At 44.6% G+C, this 18861-nt stretch overlaps 1 protein-coding gene and 1 long non-coding RNA gene across 2 annotated transcripts; both read left to right on the top strand.

Moving 5' to 3' along the window:
- Positions 1-5896: 5896 nt before the first annotated feature.
- LOC128937665 (uncharacterized) lies at positions 5897-10776 on the top strand. Its single transcript, XR_008483059.1, has 4 exons — positions 5897-6126; positions 8193-8330; positions 8741-8870; positions 10223-10776. It is a non-coding gene; the product is annotated as an uncharacterized LOC128937665 (long non-coding RNA).
- Positions 10777-14002: 3226 nt separating this feature from the next.
- Positions 14003-18646, top strand: HEBP1 (heme binding protein 1). Its single transcript, XM_054277019.1, has 4 exons — positions 14003-14251; positions 14341-14479; positions 15972-16152; positions 17499-18646. Exons 1-4 carry the CDS (start codon positions 14174-14176, stop codon positions 17668-17670), a joined length of 570 nt encoding a protein of 189 aa, XP_054132994.1. The 5' UTR covers positions 14003-14173; the 3' UTR covers positions 17671-18646.
- Positions 18647-18861: the final 215 nt, after the last annotated feature.

Below are 18861 nucleotides of genomic sequence, written 5' to 3'. Positions count from 1 at the left end.
CAGCATAGCCCACTCTTAATTTCATGTGTCCCCCCAAAAATGGCTTGCTCCCCAAGCCCAGAGTTCTCTGTGAGGCTAATGGATTGCAAGGACAAGTGATTTGTGGTTAAACTGATGCTTTTGAGGAACATATGACTAAGCAATATGTTCAGAGGATTTAATGATTTGCAAAGCATGAGAAATAAAGTTTTCCTTCTTTATGCTGTGAATGTAAGCTGATTTGCATATAAATTGGACCTGTCAAGTGTTTGAATATCAATCAAAAAGCTGCAAATAGTTCATTAATTGATGTGAATGTCACTGTTCATTTTATTTTTTTTTCCCAAAGCAGTTTGAAAAAGCCAGATGCTGAAAAGTTAGATACTTGGGGTTAGGCTTGAGAGCTTTGTGCAGACAACATGGTCATTTAGAAAAATGTTACAAGCAAAAAGCATGAAAATACACAGCCACCAGCCCCTCATCAGTGTTAAGCCTGGCCATCACCTGTCTGCCAGAGACTACAGCCTTTTCCAGCCTGCTGGAGCTAAAACCTCTGCTTGCTCCTTGACCCTGAAAGGAGCCACATGAATCAACACTGCTATTTAAGGTTCTCAGGCTGGAGAGGGTCGCTCGTGCAGAGCTGCACGATGGAATGGCTGCTGAAAGATCAGAGGGCAGTCACCACCTGACGAGCTGCTGGGGCAGCAGCTGTTCCCAGCTTTTTCCAGGTGTCCAGAGGGAAGAAATAACCCATGTCTTTGCATTCCTCCTAGTGATAAGCCAATGTTTTTACCCATTCTGTTCATCCCATCCTTCTATTCTGCATGGCTACATGGCAAGGCCAGGAACACCATCCTCTTTCCTCCTGTGCCTGGCTGAGTCCTTCCATGACAGAGTTATCACACAGGAGTAGATATTGCAATAAATAGGAAATGCTTGTTCAAACAACAAAATAAATACCATCAAGCAGTGAAGGATAACAGTAAGAAAAAAATAAAGGCAAGTAAACCCAGGCAAAGTGATAATAACATTTCTAGCAGGTGCAAAACAGCACACTTCAGGAGGTTTCAAGTAGTGCAGATGACCCTGGAGTTTCTAATGAACCAATGCAGTAAAACCAACATCAGTTCGCCCTATCATGAGAAAAGGCCAAAAGATGGTCAGGACTGTGCAAAAGTTTAATCTGTGCAGCACCTGAGGCTGTGGGATGTGCCCACATGCTTCCTTCACAGGGTGTGTTTGTTGAGGGAGTTACTGCAGAGGGTTCCCCAGCCAAAGTCCTGATGGCTTTATCTCTGGTCTCAGCCTTGTTCTGCCCATGCTGGGCACCCTGTGGCTGTGAGCCCAGAGGGAAGTGCCCAGCCCTTTATGAACTGGAGACAAAATAAAGAGGAGAGGGTAGATAATAAAGTGATTTGTTACACAAAAGGGAAGGCAGCACCTGCTGCAAAATCCCACAAACTGCCCAGCAGCAAGCATACATCCTAATGTGCCACTGGGAAGTCCCTCTGAGCAGCTGGGTCTGCCAGCACTGGGTTGATACACTCTGTGAAGTGCCTTCAGCTTTGCTCACCCAGTGGCTCTGTGCTGTGCCCCATGGAGGGGTTCCTGCTCAGAGCATTCAAGCTGGTGTCCCCATCTCACACTGACCAGCAGCACTTTGCTGCCTCTTAGCAGGGAGATGCAAAGGCATAACTGGATTGCATTTGCCACATGCTGAATGGGAAACAGCTGGAGGCAGATGATTGTTTGGGTTATTTGCCTGTTGCCTGGACATTTTGTTTGCTTGTTTGAGCCCTGAAAAAATATGTTTCCAGTTCCTCAGGAGGCTGGTCTGTGTTAAGCCTGTATATTGTGGGTTGATTTTAAAAACTGGTGTTTTATAACTTTGCAAATGAGTGTCCTGCTGTTTCAGTGGCAAGGCTCCATGAATAAGGCAGTCTTCTCAGAAATTTCCCTGCCACAGAGCCAGTGGGACTGGGGGAGCACGGGCAGCCAAAACAACATGCTTCTGGTGTCAGGGAAGCAGATATCCCTGAGTCTGGTTCCAATAGAACCTCTTTCTTCTTGACTGGATTTAAGTGGCTGACTAAAGGATAATGCTGGCTGATGTTTATGGACTGTGCTTAAAAGCCACTCAGCTTCCCTCACAGTCAGCTCCTCAGGTGGTGTACACCAGCATCTGTTGTGATCACAATACTGCATTTTTAACTGCTCTGTCTGTAGCACTTGCACATATCCCCTAGTTCCTTACTGATGGGTGTTTGCTTTTATTCTGAGTGCTGGGCAGTCCTTTGCTCTGTGAGAAAAGTGTCTTTTTTCTCACTGTATAGTGCAGCGTCTTGGCTGTGAAAAGCTGAATTAAGTAAGAATAGGCTGGTCAGGAAGCAGAGAGGGTGTTCTTGCCAGTTGATACTGGAGAAGTAATACTAAAAAGAATGCAGATTTGGCCAAGGCACTTGCAAGCAGTGCCATGGGTCTAGTCATGAGAGATGCGTGCAGCAATTCTTCAGCTTTGGGCTGTGGTGGCTGCACATCCTCTCAAATCACAGCACAACACCAGTTTGACACAGACATGGGACCAGAGTCAGGGGTTCCCCCCCTGCTTCACAAAACCCATCTCTTTAACACTTTGCATTTGTTTAGAAATCTCCTTATTAAGTACTGACCAGACCAAAGCCTGTTTGATTTGGCAAGTGCAGACCTGGGGGAGGGGATCAAAGGGAAAAAAAAAACAACAACACTGCAGCCGATTCATCCCTCCTTGTTTATTCCACTAGAAATAGATTTGGCAGAATGCATCAGGAATGAACTAATCAGCAGGGAATTAATTGGCGTGTTAGTTAAAAGGCAGGAAGAAGGCGGTGAACAAATTCATGACTGGATGGCTGGAGGGTTCAAGCAGCCAGAGAGAAGCAGTGCATAGTGGAAACTGTGACTAGCAGGAGAAGTCATGCAGCTGTGCCAGAGAGCCAGCGGCTGAGAGCTGCCCGAAAGAACCGGGGGCAAAGATAACGCGAGTGTCCTTGGAGACAGAGCTGTTTTTGAGAGGGCTCCATCACCCAGGCTTCCCTTCCCATAAGGCTCCCATGTGTGGGGAGGGAGAGGTGGCCAGTCTGCAGGAGTGGGAGGGAGGGGTAAGAGAGGTACAGCTGGAGGAGGCTCCACGGGAAGACTGTGGAAATGTGGAAAGCAGGGAAATGAAGAGGGACACGTCACTCGTTGCAAGCTGAAATGCAGAGGGGGTGGTAAGGGGAAGAAGGGAGCAGGGAGGCAGAGATTTGGAAGCTTCATCACAGAAGAACTGGCCTCAAGAGCAAAGGTAATGCTTGTATACGATTCTCTGCCTTCTTTCCCAGGAATGTTTTGTTTCTTCCTCTGGAGGAAACAGATCCATACACCTCAGAAAGAGGTTGTTGCATGGAGGGACTCTAAAGGCACCTGTGGGAAGAGCCAGGAGAGGAAGGAATATGTGCAGACTGGCATGGACGTGGCGGTTGGAGGGTTGCTACCTACAGTTCCTACAGAGAACAGGGGTGTGCAGAGTGACAGAAATAGGGAAAAAGAGAAAGCAAATCCTTAGTCAGGCAGACTGTCAGACAGACAGACATGCAGAGTGCAAGGTCCGTGAGTGTCTATCTAAGGAGAGAGAGCAAACTTCCTAAGAGGAAGGACGGAGTACTAAATGAGAGAGAGTTGAAGATAAGACATGTCCTGAAAAAGCAGGCACTCCTGGAGAAGAGGCAGAAGGTGAATATTACCTTCTCAAAACCAACTGTACCTTACAGATGTATTGCAGCAGATGTTTGCTTTGCACCTGGATGGCTTTTTGTTTTCTTTTCTTCTTTATCCCCACTATGTCTGCCTGCTGGCAACAGCATCACCTTAGCTGTCTGTCATCAGGGCTCTCAGTCAGATCTCCTTGTTTGACAGGGTGGTCGGGCTATTTCAGGGATTCAGATGCCCTTCTTTTTCACACAACATCCAGGCAGAAAATGAGCACTGTAACTCACTTATATGGGAAAGCACTATTTAACTCAAATTTGTAGCCAAACTTGAAAAACCCAGGAGGATATTGTTATTCCTACATGTTGTTATTCCAACCTCAAACCGTGTGTGTGTGTGCACCAGCATATAGGATTGTACCCACACATGTAAATTGAAGAATATTCTATTCCATTCCAATGGATTTATAACAAAGACTTCTGAAACAGGTGATACTCTAGCTGTACCACTGTGGCTGGCTTAATATTGTAGGATCCAATTTTTAAAATTATTTTTGGCCTTTTTCATGATCTTTCCACCATTACATAATTCTACAAGCATATGCTAATGTTGCTTTTTTTTGTTGTTGTTTCTTGGAGAGCTAACAAATGCCATCTGCTTTGCAAGTAGGGCTCTTGCAAATACTTTGATTGTTCTGGACTCACAGGCTTGACAGCTTTCTCCTCTAAAAGCTTAGAGACCTTTCAAGATCCCAGGCTGGGAGTCTCACAGAACTGGCATTAGAAATTGTATGCAGCCACAATATGCTTTTTTTTAAAAATAAGAAACTGTTTGGTTTATGTAACTGAAACCTTCTTGAACCTAATACATAAAACAGAATCTTTCAGTTGGGTGTGTGTAAGTAATAGAACCTTAAAATATTGCAATGGAAATAAAGGAGATAGAAGGAAAAAAAGACAGAGAGGAATTCCAACAGTATGCAAAACTAGCTTTATTATCTATTGAGATACTCTACAAAATAGAGAATCTTAAACATACTTTGATGTTTAAATACCATTATCATTGGAGTGAGAGCTACATTTTACGTATGTATGACTCACCTGAGATCAAACTCCCTGATACACTTAGAACTATATTTTATTTCCCTGCAAACGGCTCAAAATCCAGAATCACTCTTCAGCTTCAGTCTGACAGTAGCTCAAAAGGAACTTGAAAAAGTTATGAGAGGACAACAGACCTCAAATGAAAAGCATTAATGTAATTCATTTGCATTTCAATGTTCAAACGCAGAAAAAAAAAATCCTTAATTTTAGGTATCACTGCAGGGATTGATAACTGTAATCAACAACATCCTCTTCCCAAAACAAGCATGGGTTTGAGCTAACACACTGGGATGCTGATGCACTCAGAGAGGGCATGTGTTTGGAGCAGTCAGAGGTGCAGGGGAAGGTTTTGAGCCCCCTTGGTGTACAAGGGGCAGGCAAACTCTGCATTGCAAAGCAAAGACTCGCATGTCTGCAATAGGATGTGTGTGTTCTCCTCAGGCTTCAGGGGAGACAGGGGTCTCCCCTGAAATGAAGCTGTGTTTGGTACTAGAAGCAGATGACCTGGGCAAATCCCGCATATCCTGGCAGGCAGCACAACCCACAAGCAGTGGTGCACTTCAGTCATCATGCTCAACCCCACTGTCAAAGTCTGAGGCAGATACCAAGGAAATCTCAGGGCTCTGTTGGGATTACCCACTGCATTGTGAGGAGGGATGAGCACTGGAAATGGAGCAGCAAAAAACCAAAGGGGTTAATGGAAGAGGGAGTATGGGAGTTCAAATACTGGCAGTACTCCTTTGCTTTGGGGCAGGGATTCTGGCTTGGAAGGCACAACTGCTGATCCCAGCAGGACTGTGCTCAGGGTATTAAGCTAGCTGAGCTCTTTAATCATGCTGAAGTAAGGAATCAAAAGGTTAAATGATGAAAAAAATATTGTGTAATAATGAGACAAATATGTTGGTCTTCACTGCCTGCAGATGAAGGGACTGTCCAGTGAATCACTGAGCCTACTCTGCTCCAAGGGCTGAATGTGATGTAATTTTCTGACAGCACTTCACGTTATTGTAATTAATAGTAACAATGACAAAGCTAATATGTTGATATTGTTATTCTCTGCATTTAGGAAAGAGTTTCCATCCCCATCCAAGGATGTGAGAGAGTTGTCCCTGCTTGTCCATCTGTGCTCTACCCTGATAGTACTTTCCAGTGCAACTCTGCAAAAGAGCAGAAGACATTTGAATCGGCTGGGGATCTGGTTCCTATTACAGATGACCCCGCAGACTTTTTCAGCTAGGAGCTTTGTTAGTGAATATCCATTTGCTGTCTACAATTCCACCTAAGAGAGTGAAGATTGCTCATTTTCTGTGTGCCTGAGGTATGAGAATCTACTTCAAAGATGATTATAACCTGATGTTTACTGTGACAATAAATTACAGTAGACCCTCAGGAATGCAGGGAGCAAAGCTACAAAGAAACTGGTCTGTGAGGGGCCCTGCAAATAGAACATGTGGTTATTTGGATTCATTTGGACACCTGATGTTTTAAAAAGTTGGAGCTCAAGTAGCATGGATTTTCAGTCTAAGATGTAGGTGGAATTTATTACCACCCTACTTTTAACAAATAGAGAAAGATCAAAGTATCCCAGCTGTGGGGTATCGAAACAAGTGGGAGTTGGAAAGGATAAGAAATGGACAATCTCTACAGGAAGTTTTCCAATTAGCTTGGAAGCCACACTGTCTCCTTAATGTTGGCAGCATTTTCAAATCATTTGCAATTAGACACATAGGTGTCTGGTAAGTCCTTTCCCATCAGGGAAGATTAAAAAGGCATTTGCAGGGCATAGTCATTCAAAGAAAGAGAGGAAAAAAAAAGCTGTAAAGGCTGGCACATTTATCTGGAAAAGCTGAGAGGTGGAGGAGGTATGGTATCAATGCAAATAGTTTCAAGAAGGTCCATGAAGACCTTTTCATTATGAGCCTTGGTGATATTGTCAGACCTTCTTAAAGATCTTTATTTTGGCAGCTCTGAGTTAGCAGGAAGAAAAGGTGTATGCATGTGTGAGATAGGAAGAAGGTAATTTATTTTTCCTTTAAATGAATACTGCAATTAGATGAAGAATACTAAATACAAATTACATCCTGACAGATGGAAAGTAATGTTTTTAAAGTATCATGACATTTTCCATTAGTATGGTTGTATTCATAATGATACTTTAAATAGTGGAAAAATAAATGCAGTTGCAATTAAAATGCACTAGTGATCAAATGTAAGAGAGGCATAAAGTGAAAGAAATTATTTATTTACTGCTTTATCTGCTACAGCTTCTGGTAGGTTTTGAGGTGACTGAATTCTTCCCAGATGGTTATATTATATTAAAAAAGAAATTTAATGTCCTCATATTTTGCAGTGAGATCTTAAGCTCTTGATGCATGTACCTGAACAGGAGAATAATTCAGATTTTCTGGATGTGCCTGCTTCTCACATGAGCCCTTCCATCACTGTGACTACAGATGACCAAAATCATCACTAAACCCCATGAACTTGGCAATGCATTTTTTCTGTCTGCTATGTGCAATATGTGTATAATGGATATTTTCAGCCAATTTCTAGCAGAACAGCTGTTCATGACTTTTTTTTTTAATTAAAGTACCAGATTCAACACTGAGGGACTAATTTATTAGGAAAGAATAACAAATCAGCATGAGTAAGCTGTAGAGAGACTGATCTATCCTCTTAGGTTTAGAGATGGTACTTGCCCAGGAGGGCTTGTAGGTTAGGGCTGGCTTGGGAATGATGGTAGACTTGAAAGAAAACAAGGAGTCGGGTAAGTGTTCACATCGGTTCATATACATGTCCTGCCGACTCTGCAGCTTTGCTCAGGAGGAACTGACCCCGTGACACCAGGGCAAGGTGGAGATTGTACATGGGGTTTGGAGTTACCTTTGAGGCTCCATCAATGGGCAGCATCTAAGATATTGCCACTGGTTAGTGATCAAAAAGAACATTATTTTTTTTTAATTTTGGCTACCATGAGACACTTGATAATTTGTTCAATGGTTGTTTACCTTGTTTCTCCCAAATACAGAGTAGGGATGCAGTGATTTTCCCAGTCTGTAGTACCTCCTCCTGACACTGCTAGAACAATTGTAGCCATAAGGTGCTATCCCAACACAGCTACATAGGAAGCAAAGCTACTTCCCCAGCTGCTGCTGGTTGATGAAGCATCTCAGTACCACTCTGTTGCTTGAAAAGGAAGTAAAGTTCATACCTGAGAAAAAGAAAAGTCACTGTGCTTCTGTAAAACCTATTCTGAGCAACTTGAACAACATTTTAAATAAAAACATCACCAAAGAGAAATTTGGTGTTGTGATGACAGATGGGAAGTGGAGAAAGAGAAGAAAAAATAAATAAAGCACTTAGCAAGACATTTTATCTCCACAGAGACAGGGGAAAGTCAAGATCCTACAATGGCCATCATGGTGACTCCTCCTCTTTTCCTCCTCTTCATCCTTTTGCCCTGCAGTAAATCTCAGGAGGACTTTCTGGACCAGCATCAGAAATGGAACTACAGAGAAGGCGGTAGGAGGTCACAGTGGTGGTTCAGCATGGGAGGTGTTCAGTAACTCAGAGATGCAGGTTCACTTATTTTGTCCTTGGAGTGGGATAGACAGCGCTCATCCATGACTGCTCTTTCTTCATTCCTGGGTAGCTGATGGAGACTTCTGGAGAGAAAATGCTTTTAGAAATAATCATCTGGAGTATTCAGTGAGAGCAGAAACTCTAGGCACCTGGAGGCAGAGAATTACACTGTGAGGAAGAGTTACCTGCTTTTTAATTTAGATCCTCCACGTGTTTAAAATTTGATATTTCATCACAACTGAGTTGTGATGGGGAATGAAATCAAACTCGGAGCACTGGCTTGTAGGCTTGTATTTCCTTGTGCTGACACATTTGTTTTCCTCTCTTCCATGGACATCCTGCTAACCTAGCTGACAAGGTCAACATAGAAGGTGTTTACAGCATTACTCAAACCCTCGAGAAATGGGGAAATGACATCTTCTGGCAAATGAAGCATACCCTGCTGAACAACCCAAATGCTCTCCTGCCTGAGTTCTCCAGGTAATTCCTCTCATCTGGAGGTAGGATTCAGTCCTCTCCTGGGTGTCCTTCCCTGAGCAGGATTCATCTCCTAAAAGATGAATTTTCATATTTCTCAGTTGGGGGGAAATAAAACATTATCTCAGTACCTGTTCTGCTACCAACTCTGATCAGTAAACTGAATACTCTGCTAACTATTCATTGTGAAACTCTCAACTGCCGTGACTGTATTACAAGAATCTTCCTAAAGAAAATGCCCTTGGCAGCTCACACTTGTGAGAACAGGCTGAAAAAACAAACTGTTCTACAAATCCACACATGGGCTTGGCCACAGATCAGGGATAAGAAGCTGATTTGGTCTGTGATGTTTTTTATATTTCAGTCTCTAACACCTAGATCTGAGAAAGCTATTCACTAGTTCATGTCATCATATTCTCCCTTTGCGTTTCTGGCGATATTAACTGTTGAACAAACTCATAAAATTTAATTCAATCTTGTATTTCCAGAAAGAGAGTAGGAAAGGCTGGGAAAGAAAGAGAGGAAAAAGGAATATTGGGAATGACTAGAAAACTAATATTACTTAAATCAGAATTGTTCCTAAAGCAATGGCTGTCTTCCATAACTAATTGTTCTCTTTAGGAACAAGAAAAAAAAATGTTTGCAAATGTTACACATTGAACCAGTTGAAGAGGAAAGGTGAGAAGAATAAAAAAGGCATTGGGCAGGTGGTCAGATGGTATCTGTACAAATCAGTGTTTCAGGAGGATACGTCATAGATTGTACATTGGCCTTGGGCATCAAGTGGATTTCTCCCTGGCTGCATGGTGGTTGTTACTAGCACAGAATTCATCACAACTTTCCCACTGACAGTGCTGAAATTCATTGGTGCCTCAGATTATCAGGGATGATATTAAGTCTTGTATTTGGAAAGTTCTAACTTTAGTCCAGGAAGATGTGATGAGAGTATCCAGCCATATATCCTGTACTGGGCATTGAATTACGAGTTTGCTGGCAAGGACACAGACTGGTCCATTAGAAATGTTGAGGACTGACAGTACTCCATGGGAACCACTGGCCTAGCCTCCAGGTGTACTCCTAGTTGATTATTACTAATTAAAATAAGGTGGTGGAAGGACCATGTTGCTCATGCTGGTCCTGAAGCTTGTGCTTTCCAGGGTTCAGATGGGGGCCCTCAGCTGAACTCCCATCACCAAAGAGCAGGGTAGCTTAGAAACATCTTTTAATGGCCCCTTGCAACTCTTCCATTGTCAAGGGCCCTTACCCAACAAGAAACAAAGGTCATGGTAAATTACTTTGCATGCTCAGAAACACTCCCTAAACCAAGTTGTTCTTCTGTATTACTCCCGTTGCAGTCTCCGCCCTGTCTCTGCAGCTGTGGACAACCTTGTGAGGGAAGTCCAGTCGATAAGGAAAAGGCTGGAAGAACTGAACGAACGTCTCAATGTCATCAGCAAAACTGTCCTTCCCCTTCGACTGAATGCTCTGCAGAGCCAGAGGCGTGGAAATACTCAGCTGAGGAGACTCCCAACACACAGGAGAAGGTTATATGCTCGCAGGAGACCTCAGAGCAGACCTCAGAGCACTTAATTCTCTACCAGAAAAAAGGGGAAATCCTCTTTTTCTTTTTCATCTGCTTAAGCCTTTCTCAATGAGACATTGCTGGAGAGAAAGAAAGTAAAGCACACAACAAGTCAGCTTTGCTAAGGAGACCAGAACTTCTGCATTTTGTTGCTGCCTTAGGTCAGTAGGCAAAACCTGACCCTGTTCTTTAACGATGGCTGTTTTGTGTCCCAAGCAAAAAAAAGTTGACAAGCTCAGTCTTCTTGAGCATGAATACCTTCATTCTATACAGGCATTCTTTCTGCTTGCCAGAGGAAGCTCTTTCTATAAAGATCAGGTGAATTTCTCTCTCTGTCCTATTTTTAAAGCACTCCATCTGAAACAGCTGGGGAATTTGAACTTTGAAAGTGCTGAACAACTGATGAATGCAGAAAGATGGATTAGTGCTTGGCACTTCCAGCTGGGCAGGGAGAGGGAGAGGAAGTTATGTTTCAAAATATTGCCTTAACCTATTGTCCATGTTCATATGTTCAGAGGGTGAGTAGGGCTGGATAACTTTGGTCTGTACACCATGATTCAACACTGAAGATATATCAATTGCTAGGGACCAAATATGAACATCCACCTTCTGCAAAGAGTCTTTTTCTAGCTGTGTGGAACTGTGCACTCACAATGGTGTTACTCAGTAGATATGTTCAGAATTTCCAGTGCTCTGAAACACACGGAGCTGATTTTTGCCAAGACCCATGGAAACCAGGGGATTTTAAAATTGTTTTTCAAAACTATTTAGATACCTAATGGCAAAGATAGGTGTCTGGAAGGATTTTCCAAAATAGCTTAAGAGACTCTTCAGTCCCCAAAATCACAGATAATAATTCAATTGGTGTCTAGTTCACAGAGTATTTTCTCTGCATGCCAGCATTGACCTCCAGACACTTCCCACCATCCTTTAGCACAATTAATATCTGTAGAAAATTAACAACCACACTCTACAAAGACTTTGGTCCCTCAGGGATTACCCAGAATACCCTGCCTTCAGCTTTTCTTTGCCGGTGACAATAAAGCTGGTGATAAAAAAAGAGTGCATGAATCAAATTATGCACTGAATGGAGGATAGACTGGCCTTGCCCTTCAGGTCTCTAAATATAAATCCAATACAGAGATTTCCATTCAGCACTGCAGTCAACTGTGTACATGAAATGTGCTGAAACAGAAGAAAGAGACCCAGAGAGGAAAAGAAACAGGTTGTCTTTAAGGTCTGGATGAAGAAATTTATGAGAACACAAATAAAGAATGGATTATGTCTAAATGATTGTGGGAGTGTCTGGCATGTCAGTTGTTTTGAAAACACTCTCCAGTCACGGTGAGGATGCTGACTAGCTATTTAAGGATTCCCAAAGCCTGAGTTTATGGAAAGAAATTCAGTGACAGTACAATAACCTCCAAAAGGAAAAGGGTAAAATCTAGTTTCATATGAAATCTTTCAGAATGGACTAGAAGAATTAACACAGTAAGAATTTTAGCTGCAGCCTGGGAGTTAATTGAGTGGGGGAGGTATGAGACAATCTGGTAAATAATTCCCGGATGTAAGTTCTCTGAGCTCAGGTTTTCAGAAAATAACAAAACTCAAACTTGGCCTTCTTTGGTTTTTGCTTGGGAACTTGAAACGCTGCTTAGCTAGAGAAGGGAAAAATCAAGACTCTGAAAAGGCTGATAAAAAGATACAGTTGTGCCTTTGTTGAAGTTGTCATCATAATTTCTCAGGAAATGTAGAGCATTTTGATCGCAGAATATATTTACATAAATTACAAGGAATAACAGGAGAGAAAGGCCCCGAACTTCTTCAGGGCCTTTCTGCATTCTGCATTCAGAGTTTCTAGGCTATGCTGTAGCAACAGCTGCATCCTTGCACAGACTGCTGATCCCTCCAAGGGATGCTTTGCTTGGGGCTGTAGGGACTGCTTTTTATTTTGGCCTGTCTGGAGGAAGAGTACAACATAAATGTTAGCTTTCATGGTCGTATTTTAGACACAAGCATTTTATCAGGCAAGCTCAAGCTGTATAAATTGAAGACTACTTGAAACACAACCTAAGTCCCTCAAGTTACTGATGGCTGGTGGTGGGAGGCCAGACCAGATCATTGCATACTTTTACTTTACACCTAAATGTCCACCACCAGCTTCTGCCAGAGACAGAGAACAGAGCAAGGTGGACCCCCAGTCTAACCCAGTCCACGTATTCCTATGCTGATATGTGAAAGTTTGTAGTCTTAGCAAAACCTCCTCAGCACAATGGAGAAAGCCACCATCTATTTTAAAAGAGAACAAATAAGCTGCAGCATGCAATGTGTATTACAATTCTCCAATTTCTTGCATAATGGTGAATAAACCAACTAATATAAATGGTTAATAAATTACTAATCTGTGACCTTGTCACCTGTGTCAGCAGCCCTGTCATTCACTCTGTGAATGCCCATGCCAAGCTCCAGCCCAGCTCCCTGACCTGAACACAGCCTGTTTGATCAGATGATAACAGCCAGCTTCTCTAACCTCTATGTACGACCCTCTCTCTAGATGGAAAAGTTTTAGTGTCCTATTTATTTTACCATTTTATTTTTTGCTCCTAAAGTATGTAGGAAGGTTGTATGTGCCAGCCTACTTCTGCACTGTTCACCTTCTATTGAGGAGGCAGCAGTCCAGCTGAGCAACTTGAGATACCTCTGTCCCATCTGCCTGGGGAAGCTGGCCTGACCCATGGGACTGATTCCCAGGGACTGGTGTTTGATTTCTGCTCCTGCTAACCTCTTCTTAAGAGATCCTGGGTAAGGCGCTTGTCCTCAGACGGGGCTTTTACAACACAAAACCACTTGTCACAAGGTGTCTGTCTTCTATGCATATAAATGTATCCAGCTACAGAAGCCATCTAAGCTGCGTTAATTTACAGTATTTCTGGGAAAGGATCTGGACAGAACGTTTAAACAGAGATGACCAGTTGGGTGGTCAGTGGAGGGAGATCAACTATCATTAGGAACTTCTAAAATCTACCCTTCACCTAAGGCTTATAATTGACCAGACTGCCTCCTTAAAAAATGACTGTGTTCCCCTTATTTCTGTTTATTTTTTAAAAACCACAAAAGACCGAAAAAACAAGAGGTTATGATTTTGCAACTCCAGGACCATGGTGCCCTTCCACGCTAGGCATGACACACTTCGCCAGTACTTCCCTTTTCCTGTATTTCATTCCTTTCATATCCCCTCTCACATTTCCTGTCTCCCAGAGATGAATACCATCTGTTCCCACACTTCATGACTCCTCACACTTCTCGGTGCCCTCCACGCTTCACCCTCCGGGGCTGCCGCTGCTCTCGCACGGCTCCGGCCCCGCGGCTTCGGCGACCTCGGGCGCGCCCCGGGGGCCATGGCCGCGCTGCGGGCGGGGCGGCTCCGGCCCTCCCACCTCCTGCGAGCGGGGCCGAGCCGAGCCGAGCCGGCAGGGGCAGGGCCGAGCCCAGCGGGGCCGAGCCGAGCCGGCAGGGGCAGGGCCGAGCCCAGCGGGGCCGAGCCGAGCCCGGTGGGGCAGAGCCGAGCCGGCAGGGGCAGGGCCGAGCCAGCGGGGCAGAGCCAAACTCAGCGGGACAGAGCCGAGCCCAGCGGGACAGAGCCGAGCCCAGCGGGAAGAGCCGAGCCCAGCGGGGCAGAGCCGAACCCAGCGGGGCAGAGCCGAGCCAGCCGAGCCGCGGCATCATGCTGGGCATGGTGAAGAACTCGCTGCTGAGCACGGTGGAGGCATGGCCCTACCGCCTGCTGAGCAAGGGCGAGAAGGTCTGTGCCGGGCGGGTCTGCGCTGAGGGGATCGGCCCCGGGCAGCGCCATCCTCCTGGCAGCGCCTCCATCCCCATCTCCTTCCCCAGGATCAGGTCAGCTACGAGGAGAGGACGTACGAGGGCGGGAAGTTCGCGGCGGTGGAGCTGGTGGGGAAGCCGTTCGACGAAGCCTCGAAGGAAGGGGCAGTGAAGCTCCTCAAGTACGTGGGAGGAAGCAACGACAAGGGTGAGGATGCTGCCGGCCCCGCGGGCTCGGCGGGTGTTGGTGGTTGAGGCTTGGTGAGAGCGGGACGGATGGGAGCAATCAATGGCACTGCAGGCCCGCCTGGCTTGTGGCTCCTGGCACGGGGAGTCTTTGATGGGGATGGCCCCTCACTGATAAAAGTAAATTTATAACAGGCTAAGTGGTGCCCAGCCAACTCATGCTGTGAGTCCGCTTATAACCCGTCTCTGTCTCAGGATGAAATCTCAAAAATTATTTGTTTAAACAGGAATGAGTTACCTTGCAGCTGGGATAACATGAGGACAGGCAGACAGGTATCTATCACAGCTCTCTGGGTGAGCAGCAGCTGATGAAATCCAGGATATCTGGGACACTTCAGTTCTATGATGTGCCCTTGTGGGCAGTGAAATAACAGTTACGACCTTGATATTTTATCTGGCTATTTTTATTCATGAAAGGGTAATGAACAATGAGCTTCCTTTATAATGGTATATTTTAATGTTTTATGGCAGTGCTTCCAGGTGATTGCTTCTAATTCTCATCTTACTAAAATGTGCACATTTTAACCATTCATAGCAGGAGAAGACTACAGAGTAGCTCTGAGGCATATACATGTTCTCAAACACCTTTCTCCAGCTTCTAGGAGAGGGATTAGTGTAATCTCTATAGGAGAAGGAGGTGGATGTAGAGGGAAATGGCATTTGCAGCAAAATTCCTCAAAAGGTGATGACTGCTGTTGCTGTAGTAGAAAGGGTGCCTTTTGTAACATGTGACACAAACACAGGTATGACATCAAAGGAAAATAGATGAGAAAGATGGCTTGATCTCAGCTGCTTTTTTGGCTGCCTGGTCATCAGGTTTAGAGGTTCCCTACTGCTGCAAGAAGAGTGAAGAAAACTGGTCTTCAGTGCCATGTGGTACTTCTTGGTGGTAATGAGTAGGAAAAAACCTTGCTGTTCCTGGAGTGTGGAAAGCATGGACAGTCCTGCTGAAAGCCATAACAGCACTGAGGTTTGGGGCACTGGGACTTGTAGGATGTCTGGAAGCATTTGGGAGGTTTTAAGAGAAAGCTCCTGTCCCCCAGTATTGGCTGTGGGCTCACAACTAAGTGTGGATAGTATTAATTTAAATACTGATGTAGATTTATATGTGCCACTGGCCTGCCCTGGAGCTACAGATCCTGCTGTCTTACAACTGATTTGTCAGAAGAACAGAGTGTCTAATAGAGCCACAAAAGCAGCACCATTAATAAAAAGTATTCCAGAGGTCAGTTGGAACCCTTTTTTCCCAAGCTTCTGGTGGGGAGAGGGAGCTTGGCCCAAGCAGAAGCCTGATGATGGCTGTTCTGCTTCCCCAGAGGAGCCCTCTCCTGACAAGGAGTTTGTCCATATGAGGAGTTTTCCAAAACTAAAATTAACTTTTGTGAAATCCCTGTTAATTTTGTGAGTTCCTGAGGGCCTAGACTTCTTTAGCAATGTCTGTTTGTCTGTTTCAGGGGTTGGAATGGGCATGACTGCTCCTGTCTCCATCACTGCTTTTCCTGCTGAAGATGGCTCCTTTCAGCAGAAGGTGAAAGTCTCTCTGCGGATCCCGAGCCAGTTTCAAGACAGCCCTCCATGTCCTACTGATGAAAGCATTAAGATTGAAGAAAGACAGGGGATGACCATTTATTCCACGTAAGGGATGCATCCTGGGACCTCCAGCCTCAAGTGATGAGGTCTTTAGGGTGCTCTGATAAGCAGTGTTTGTTTTACCAGGGGACTTGCTGTACAAGGGGTGCATGTGGCAGAAGGAGAAGGAGGAGTATGTCTAGACTGAAGACAGGTGTCTTCAAAAAAGACACCTGACAAAAAAATGTCACTTCTTACCGCTGGTCATGCTGCATTGATGTGGAATATGGATTTTTTTTCCACTGGGTTAACAAGCATGAAGGCTAGCCCTGAAAGATACTGTGCCATTTCTATTGCATGAATCTATTGTTTTTCCCCACTTTCTGGGTTCCAGATTGTTCATAGTCATTAAGAATGCTCTTTGGTGCGGTTCACAAACTGTCCACTGAAGCTTCATTCAGATGGACTCATACCAGACTCCACCATGGAAACAAGCAGCTGCTGCATTGCTTCAAGTCACCTTTGAATGTCTTCAGAGGTTGACTGACAGCCTAGACTCAAACTAGCATCACAACAGCAATAAGCTTTTCACCTTGTCTTTACCCTTTGGAGGTTCCCCTGCCTACTTTCTTGAACTATTTTGGCTGACTGACTCCTTTCTTGCCTCCAACTGCTGCTTGGCCTTTGCTCTGGGTGTGGGCCACTTCTGCAATATCAGCCTGTTTTGTCTCAAATTTCTGTCCTGAGGGAGGGTGGTGAGGTGCAGGCTGGCATGGAAACAGTTCTTGTTGGTGGGAGGTCAGCATAAACCAGACCCATTTCAGTCCACCCCTTTTAAATGGCATTGTGTTCTGTAATTGCCAATTGTGTGTTCCTACCTCCCCTTTATCTTGGGCTAGCTCGAGTTTGGCTTTCCTTCATGATCTTTCCAGCAGACGGTTGTTCTCACCACAGTGAGCATGGTTGTTGACAGCTTTGGTGGGGACTGTGGGCTGAGCTGACTTGGAGATAACCTTGTATTTTAGAAAGTTGTTTCTCTGATATGGTGCTGATTCACAGGGCAGGGCCATTTTGCCGGCTGACATACATGGGACTGTTTAGGGGGGATCCCTTTGGGGCCTCCCAATGGATGACTGCCCAGGGACTTGCGTTATTGTGTTTGGTGGACCCAGGTAGATTTTATCTCATGCACTTGTCAAGTTGCTTGTCACCCTTGGCTGTGTCACCCATGAGACTTCATTTGTCCCAGATGAAGTGTGCTGCTTCACAATGAACAGTGCACACATGAGTGAGTTCATGTTGGCAGAGCCTGGATCAAAATGCATGTCTAAATATACTGTGGCTATTTATTGTTCTCTCTCTCTTCCTTCTTTGCTTTTCCAGGACTCCATACCTCTCTGGTTTCTTTGCAGGCAGTTTGGTGGCTATGCCAAAGAGGCAGATTACGTGAGCTATGCTTCCAAGCTGAAGGCTGCTCTGGGGAGTGATGCTGCCTACCACAAGGATTCCTACCTGTGCAATGGTTATGACCCGCCCATGAAGCCTTACGGACGCCGCAATGAGGTCTGGTTTGTGAAGGAGTGAACATCTGGCTCCCTGTGGTGCTGCCTTGCTCTGATAACCTCCCTACACTATGTCCCTGTCCTCTTTGTAAAATAAACTAAGAATTCAACAAAGGCAAAAAACTATCACTGCCTTTTTCCATGCCTTAGTCTTTTATGGACCATTCAAGTCATTTTAGAAGAACACTTGCTGACCCTCGTGACAGTGCTGCTCCTTCATTCCAGACCAGGTCCTCAGCCACACAGACTCTCTTGATCTCTCTGTGGCTTGTTTTTATCTCCTTTGTGCTTCCAGAGTTCAGTGCTGAGAAAACCAAAAGCACTTAATTGGCTGGTGCCTGCCAGGAGTCACGTCCAAGTGTAGGCAGACTATTAGTCTCACCTGAGACCGGCAAGGGAACATGACAAAAGTGCATACAGAGACTTTTTTATCTCTTTCAGTTTTGCTGCAGCTGTAAAATGCTGCTTTTATCTTTGCCATTCCACAAACAATCTAAAGGGACACGGGCATTGCTGCCAACACAGCATAGAGAAAATAAACATCCTTTACATTAATTCAGAGTGTGCAGAAGATCAGCACTTCTGTCATCTGTCTGAGAAATGCCATTCAGAGAAACATCCAGATTCTATTTGCAGCTTTCTTTTGTTTGAGGAGAGATGTGTGCTGTGTTTCATCTCAGCTAGCAGCTGGACAGTGTGACCTGGAGACCTCAAGATTGTTTCCTCACCTTCCTATTACTTTTGTGTAGCATTTCTTTAAAACTAGCCTTATGCAAGGGCCAAAGCAGAAATGTGTGTGGTTATCTAATTGAATTAGAGAAATGCAAGGCTGGGGAGAAAGAAGATGCTTATTACTTGTGATCTGAGAGTGCGTTTGAAGAATGGTGGAAATATGGTGAAACTACCATAGGTGCCAATCTAAAAAACTTTTCTTAAAAGGTGTCAATTTTTGAAGGGCTACTCAGACCAGCTGTTTTCTTTAGAGAAGGAAAAGGAAAACATGGAAAACAGGACTTGGGTCAAATAATCAGTAGCCTTTTGGAAACTTCGAATACAATTGCAAGTGTGGGTCATGTTTCAGGAAGAGTGGCAATGTTGAAATGTCAGGCATCAAACCAGCATTTTAGCTGTTGGCTCTGCCAGGGACACACCAGAGTGCCCACAGTGGGAGCACTCACCCTGCTGCTGGGTGTGTGCAATGCATTACCTGCAC

The sequence above is a fragment of the Melozone crissalis genome, unplaced genomic scaffold (genome assembly GCF_028551555.1).
Source record: "Melozone crissalis strain CALT ecotype California unplaced genomic scaffold, PUWL_Pcris_2 ptg000004l_1, whole genome shotgun sequence".
Taxonomy (NCBI): Eukaryota; Metazoa; Chordata; class Aves; order Passeriformes; family Passerellidae; genus Melozone; species Melozone crissalis.
This window is presented reverse-complemented; position numbering and strand designations above follow the sequence as displayed.